A 6,919-nucleotide genomic window follows, 5' to 3' on the forward strand; every position below is an offset into this window, starting at 1 on the left:
AAATTGAGTTACTTTATTTTGTATTCTTTATCAAAGCACATATTTAAATAAAGATACAATCATTTCCTAATCAAATTGTGTGGGTTTTATGCCAATTCTATAAGTATAACAAGTTACTCTAGTCTACACAGACAGTAATATTGTAAAGTAACTTATTACTTTCAAATGAAAGTAACTAGTAATATGTAGTATATTACATTTTGAAAGTAACTTGCCCAACACTGTTTATCAGTCATGTAACAGTTGACACCTGTCGGGGCGAACTAGTTGCGGTGTGCATGTACCATTTTAACAATGCTTATGAAATTACTTTTGAAATGATCTGAATCATTTTGGAAATAAATTGTAATCCCAAATCTTTCCAAGTACCAAGCTGCTCAAGTAGCCTACCCCCCTAGGGGTACATGTACCACGACGTACCCCTGGTTGGAAATCACTGCCCTATTTCACAGAAAAACATAGACTGTATAAAAGATAACACTAGAAAACAAACTGTTTTGAATGACCACAAAAGTAAACAAGGATAGTCTGTTTAGGTTGGTTTGTCATTATTAGAGAGAGGGGGGGCGAGAGATTGAGGCTATCTGATGACGGTCTTCTTGATCAAGTTAAAACAAACAAAATAAACCTGGCAACTTTGATATGAGGGAGTTTGTGAAGAAAGAAGATCATGGAAGATATCAAGTTCATTATTCTTACTGCGACTTTACAAGCTCAAACTCGCGTGTAATAAGCAGACTTGGCAACCCTGGGGCTCAGCCAGCCACCCAAATCATTCCTAAACGGGCCGATTGCAGCAGCTGAGATTTACCACAAACTAAACCTCCTGTCCTCTTCTCAGCAGTTTACGGACACGGCGCTACTAGCGAGTTGCCTTTGTAACAGCACGTAGGCTACAACTTTTATACAAGTAACGTAGTATAATTGCTAAAGTTTCCTGTTGTTGCCCCCCCCCCCCCCCCCCTCCTCCGACGCTGTTGAATATAGATGAAGCGCCGCCCGCCCGGGCTGTCCCGTCCCGTCTCGTCCCACTCCTAACTTTTTCTACTTTCTGCATCGAGCTGAGGTCTGCTGGATCTGCTTCCCGGGACAAACCTAAACACCGTCAATAACATCTGTCGTGTGGAGATAGGCTCGCCGCAGAGTTTGGTTGAACTTATGTGGAGTTATTTCAGGCTGGAACGGACGCCGGAGTGAGAACAAAAGTTTTCCCCCAACAGGAGAGTCGGTCGGGCGGAGGGATTTGGGAGGGCAGGGCGCTGCTGACAGTCGGGACAGGACAGGAGGCCTTCTTCCACATTCTTCCATAACAACATGAGCTCCAGTCAGCAGCCTAACCCCATGCCGGGGAAGCCTAACCCCATGCCGGGGCAGCAGGTCGTGCACGTCGCCCAGGACTCTGACACGGACCTGGAAGCCCTGTTCAACTCTGTCATGAACCCCCGGCCTTCGTCCTGGAGGAACAAGCTGCTCCCCGAGTCTTTCTTCAAAGAGCCGGACTCAGGCTCTCACTCCCGTCAGAGCAGCACCGACTCCACCTCCCACCTGCCCCGGCTCCACGTATCCCACACCCGCTCTCACTCCTCCCCGGCCTCGCTGCAGCTGGGCCTGGGCAGCCTGAGCCCCGGGCCGCCCGGACCCGCGCCCACCCACCAGCGGCACCAGTCCTTCGATGTGGCCGAGGAGCTGCCGCTGCCACCCGGCTGGGAGATGGCCTACACCAGCAACGGACAGAAGTACTTTCTCAAGTAAGTGTGTGTGTGTGTGTGTGTGTGTGTGTGTGTGTGTGTGTGTGTGTGTGTGTGAGTGAGTGAGAGAGTGTAGTACTTTCTCAAGTGTGTGTGTGTGTGTGTGTGTGTGTGTGTGTGTGTGTGTGTGTGTGTGTGTGTGTGTGTGTGTGTGTGTGTGTGTGTGTGTGTGTGTGCGCGCGTGCGTGCGTGTGTGTGTGTGTGTGTGTGGATTGTTTTCACGGAATTGTGTTGTCAGGGAACAGTTTGAAACCTAGCTTATTTCCTGTCAGCTATTGTATTACCAAACACTGCAACAGGAAGTAAGCTAGGGGCAATTCAGAATGTTTATGTTGTCAAGTTAAAAGCGACAATACATTCTCTTAATTGGGATCATTTCTAATCCATTATGTTATACTTAGTGAAACAATTCCTCATTTTGCTGCGATCCTGGGAACCCCTCCAGGAACCCTAGAATGTCAGTGACCTTTGGAACCCCCTTAAGTACCCATGTTGCCCCCCTGACCCAATTAAAGAACCACTGTGTGATCTAATTGATGTGTTCACTTTGATCATTGATGCTTTATCAGGTGGCTCTTTTAATCAGAACAAAAACAAACAAACAGAAAGTCAGGCTCCTTAAATCAGACACACAGAAGGATACAAATGTTACAACTTGTATTTCCACCATAATGTGTGTGTGTGTGTGTGTGTGTGTGTGTGTGTGTGTGTGTGATCCTCCATTTATTGTGTGTGGGGGGAAGGAATGTTTAATTGTCGTACAGTAGCTTTGATTGGCATCATCATTAATCCTCATAGAATCAGAAGCACAATATTTGTGCACTTGTGAGGGCTAAGAAGTGCCAGGTTGCCAGGTAGCCCGGGTAAACCCAGCCTCCACGTGACCTCTATGTACTATCAGTCACGAAGAACCTGTGAGTGAAATCGCCTCGCGCGGGAAATCGCTCTGAATAGACCATCTTCCAGACGAAACTTAAGCTGTGTTCACACCGAGATATTTATTTTTCTCTCTGTCGCTCGATTCAACCCTTTGGAATCGCTCTGTCGCTCTGTTTAAATCGCTCGTCAACAGGCACAAGAATTGACGGACATCTGGGGGCTATAACGTTACGCAATGTCATGATATTTGTCCACTACAAGCCACCGTAGTTGTTTACAAGCTAAGCCTATCAGCGTGCTCCTAACGCAAGCTCTATACCGGTAGTACAGACTTCACTTCATGTCAGCTCTCAGCCTGTCAATCAGCTGTCAATGCGGTTTGTTGCCACACAATACACCAGCGGTTTGTTCCAAGCCAGTGTGATCCTTGACTCACTCTCACACGGCAGCCAATCAGCGTTGAACAGCGAGCGACTGATGCCAGCGTAATTTCGCTCGAGTTGGGATATTTCATCTCGGGCAACGAGCAAATTTTCTCCCTATCGCTCTGTCTCTGTCACTCGGACGCCCAGCGATTTTTCTCCCAGTCGAATATACGCTCAATCGCTCGTTTGCATTGACTTTGTATGTAAACTCGATGCCAGCGAAAAACTTTAATAGGTCGGTGTGAACGCATGCTTTACACTACAGGCATAGCCTGTGATGTCACGTTGAAGGCTGGGTTTAGCCAGGCTAGCTCTCAGGAGCAAGTTACAATATGAAGTAGCCTATCATGTTTTCTGTATTCATGGCCATGTGTGGTAGTGCAGTGCACCACAGATGAAGATATATATTATGGAAAGTCGAGCATGTGCATTTCAACAATGGGAGTAAGTCACTTAGTTTAGGGTCGGCCCTGCTTTGCAAGACAGCACAATATGTCTTATTGCAAGGTTGGCCTGATGGAGGCGCTATGGAGCACAACCAAATGCGTGATGTGATGCCCTGGCTGCCCATCCCAAAAATGGATGTGACGCTTGATTGCTGTAGCATCGGTGTTTAGGAGTTGTGCTTATCTTCCTGTTGTCCTCGCCATCAACCTTGTGTGTTCAGTGTTTCCCATACATAAAGGAATTTGTGGCGGGCCGCCACAAAAGGATTTTGACCGCCACAAAAAGATGTTGACCAAACCCCCCCCCCCCCCCCTTTTTTTTTTTTTTTTTTTTTTTTTTTTTTTTTACAGTGCACCTGAACGCAACATGCAAGATACCCGCTGAATAAGTGTCCAATAAATGTTCATGTCATTCTGGCCAATACTTCTGTTATAGCATTTCAGTATGGAATATGGACTATCTTTCAATAATCTATGATTTAGCTGCTAAATTGTCAAATACCGCCACCTGCTCGCTACCCAGGCACTTATGTATGTACTTAACCTAACTAACTTAACCTAACTAACTATCCGGTGTGCACAACATTGTCAGCCTAAACTCCGGCTGACACCCCAAAAACCTACAATCCGCTACAGAAAAATGTATATTGTTTGTTTATTAACTGGCCCCTCGCCTTCTATCATTTCACGAAAGTGGCAAAGCAAGTTGAGTATCCCTGACCTATAGGGAGAAATTTAGTTTGTCATTGTAAACCCACAGCACAGTAATGATGACATCTTCTTCATAGATCTAGACTTTTAATTTTGCTCTTAAGCTTTCTCAAAGTACACCAAATTCATGCATTTTACTTTAAAATGTTTAAAAAAAATCACGGGGGAGCATGCCCCCGCACCACCCTAGGGGGTCTGCAGTCCCCCACCACAAATGCTCAAAATCCTGTGGGAAACACTGGTCATTATTAGGGATGGCCAAAATGATTTTTTTCCCCTGAGCGACAACAACCGACCCTTGTTAACCGATCATTAACCATTAGCCATCAAGATTAAAATGTCATTTCACTATTTAGAATGCATTCCTCCGGCTGGAGAAGTTGGCGCAACACAATTTGTGCCTCCCGACTTGGATTTGTATTTGTTTATTTATTTATTTACTTATTTATTTGAGGGACAGTGCACATTAATTAACATGACTGTAAACATGCCAGTGTTAGCCAAACGGCTAATTTTCAACCGATGTCCCTTGGCCAGAACTTAAGATAGCCATTAAAAACAAACACCAACAATAAAACACACAAGCAAATAAAAATAGAAGTAAATATAACATGTAATGCTGGGATCAGACAACACAATATTTGTTGTCTTCTTCACTCTTGCACAATGTCAGACTAGGCAATCATTCTGTCATAAATGAGTGACGTGTCTTTGCCAGGAGACGGGCAACACTACAAGTCTGATCCCGACCAGGAGGACTGTCAACTCTGACGCCACAAGTCCATCTTCTCACGCAGTTACAAACAAAATCATAATTGATAACCTCGCGGGAGTGAAAAGACTGAGGCGCACGGAGAGGACTTAACAGCAGGCAAGACAGACGGCACAGCTCCACAGCAGCCGAAAGCCAGAAATATAGGCTGCAGTGCAGAAATCTATTAATACCACTATCCGGTATATCGTAGCCTACAATAGAATAGATTTTGTAGCCTACATTTCACGCTTTTCCCTGCGTGCTGCTCAATCAGTGGATCTTCACAGCAGCAGCCTACAGCGTCTTTCCCTCTTCTGCTCCACAGTCAGGGAGGGAGTGAGTTGAGTTGCTATGGTTACCGGGGATGCTCTACGTCTCTGCCTCCAAAATCAAGCCGCACTTCAAAAGGAACTCATCATAAAGTTGGTCTGTGGATATTACGAATGTGTTGAATTTATATATATATATATATATATATATATATATATATATATATATATATATATATATATATATATATATATATACAGTACACGTGTGTGTGTGTGTGTGTGTGTGTGTGTGTGTGTGTGTGTGTGTGTGTGTGTGTGTGTGTGTGCCTTCAGTAGGAGGTCCATAGTGTTGACTAGTGACTGGTGCCTTCAGTAGGAGGTCCGACTCCATAGTGTTGACTAGTGACTGGTGCCTTCAGTAGGAGGTCCGACTCCATAGTGTTGACTAGTGACTGGTGCCTTCAGTAGGAGGTTCATAGTACTGTTGACTAGTGACTGGTGCCTTCAGTAGGAGGTTCATACTGTTGACTAGTGACTGGTGCCTTCAGTAGGAGGTTCATAGTGTTGACTAGTGACTGGTGCCTTCAGTAGGAGGTTCATAGTGTTGACTAGTGACTGGTGCCTTCAGTAGGAGGTTCATAGTACTGTTGACTAGTGACTGGTGCCTTCAGTAGGAGGTTCATAGTGTTGACTAGTGACTGGTGCCTTCAGTAGGAGGTTCATAGTGTTGACTAGTGACTGGTGCCTTCAGTAGGAGGTTCATAGTACTGTTGACTAGTGACTGGTGCCTTCAGTAGGAGGTTCATACTGTTGACTAGTGACTGGTGCCTTCAGTAGGAGGTTCATAGTGTTGACTAGTGACTGGTGCCTTCAGTAGGAGGTTCATAGTACTGTTGACTAGTGACTGGTGCCTTCAGTAGGAGGTTCATACTGTTGACTAGTGACTGGTGCCTTCAGTAGGAGGTTCATAGTGTTGACTAGTGACTGGTGCCTTCAGTAGGAGGTTCATACTGTTGACTAGTGACTGGTGCCTTCAGTAGGAGGTTCATACTACTGTTGACTAGTGACTGGTGCCTTCAGTAGGAAGTTCATAGTGTTGACTAGTGACTGGTGCCTTCAGTAGGAGGTTCATACTGTTGACTAGTGACTGGTGCCTTCAGTAGGAGGTTCATACTGTTGACTAGTGACTGGTGCCTTCAGTAGGAGGTTCATAGTACTGTTGACTAGTGACTGGTGCCTTCAGTAGGAAGTTCATAGTGTTGACTAGTGACTGGTGCCTTCAGTAGGAGGTTCATAGTGTTGACTAGTGACTGGTGCTGAGCACTGCCTTCAGCCCTATGGTGTAACCTGATCTAGGCTCAACAACAATAGTGGTGGGAGGTGTGTGTGTTTTGTTTTTGTTTTCAGCCGTCAGCTAAAACTATAATAGCCTGCCTCAATCCCCCCCGAACACACACACACACACACACACACACACACACACACACACACACACACACACACACACACACACTGAGTCTGTACTTTTATACAGCTTAAGTCAGATAGTGTTGTTGTGATGTGACTGTAGGAAGTAGTTTACATGAGTCTATACTTTCATACACACTGGACCTTCTCCCCATCTGACTACTTCTCCTTACCAGTGGAGGCGGCTGTAGCTCAGGAGGTAGAGCGGGTCGTCCAC

At 45.5% G+C, this 6,919-nt stretch overlaps 1 protein-coding gene across 1 annotated transcript in view; it reads left to right on the forward strand.

The window, feature by feature from the left end:
• The first annotated feature begins 958 nt into the window (after window positions 1-958).
• wwtr1 (WW domain containing transcription regulator 1) overlaps window positions 959-6,919 on the forward strand; it is a 22,662-nt gene continuing 16,701 nt past the window's right edge. Inside the window, exon 1 of the mRNA XM_083648116.1 lies at window positions 959-1,748. Within this exon, the coding sequence (XP_083504242.1) occupies window positions 1,315-1,748 (434 nt within the window). The 5' untranslated portion in view covers window positions 959-1,314. The remainder of the gene's footprint in view (window positions 1,749-6,919) is intronic.

This window comes from Poromitra crassiceps, assembly GCF_964638095.1.
Source record: "Poromitra crassiceps genome assembly, chromosome: 12".
NCBI lineage: Eukaryota > Metazoa > Chordata > Actinopteri > Beryciformes > Melamphaidae > Poromitra > Poromitra crassiceps.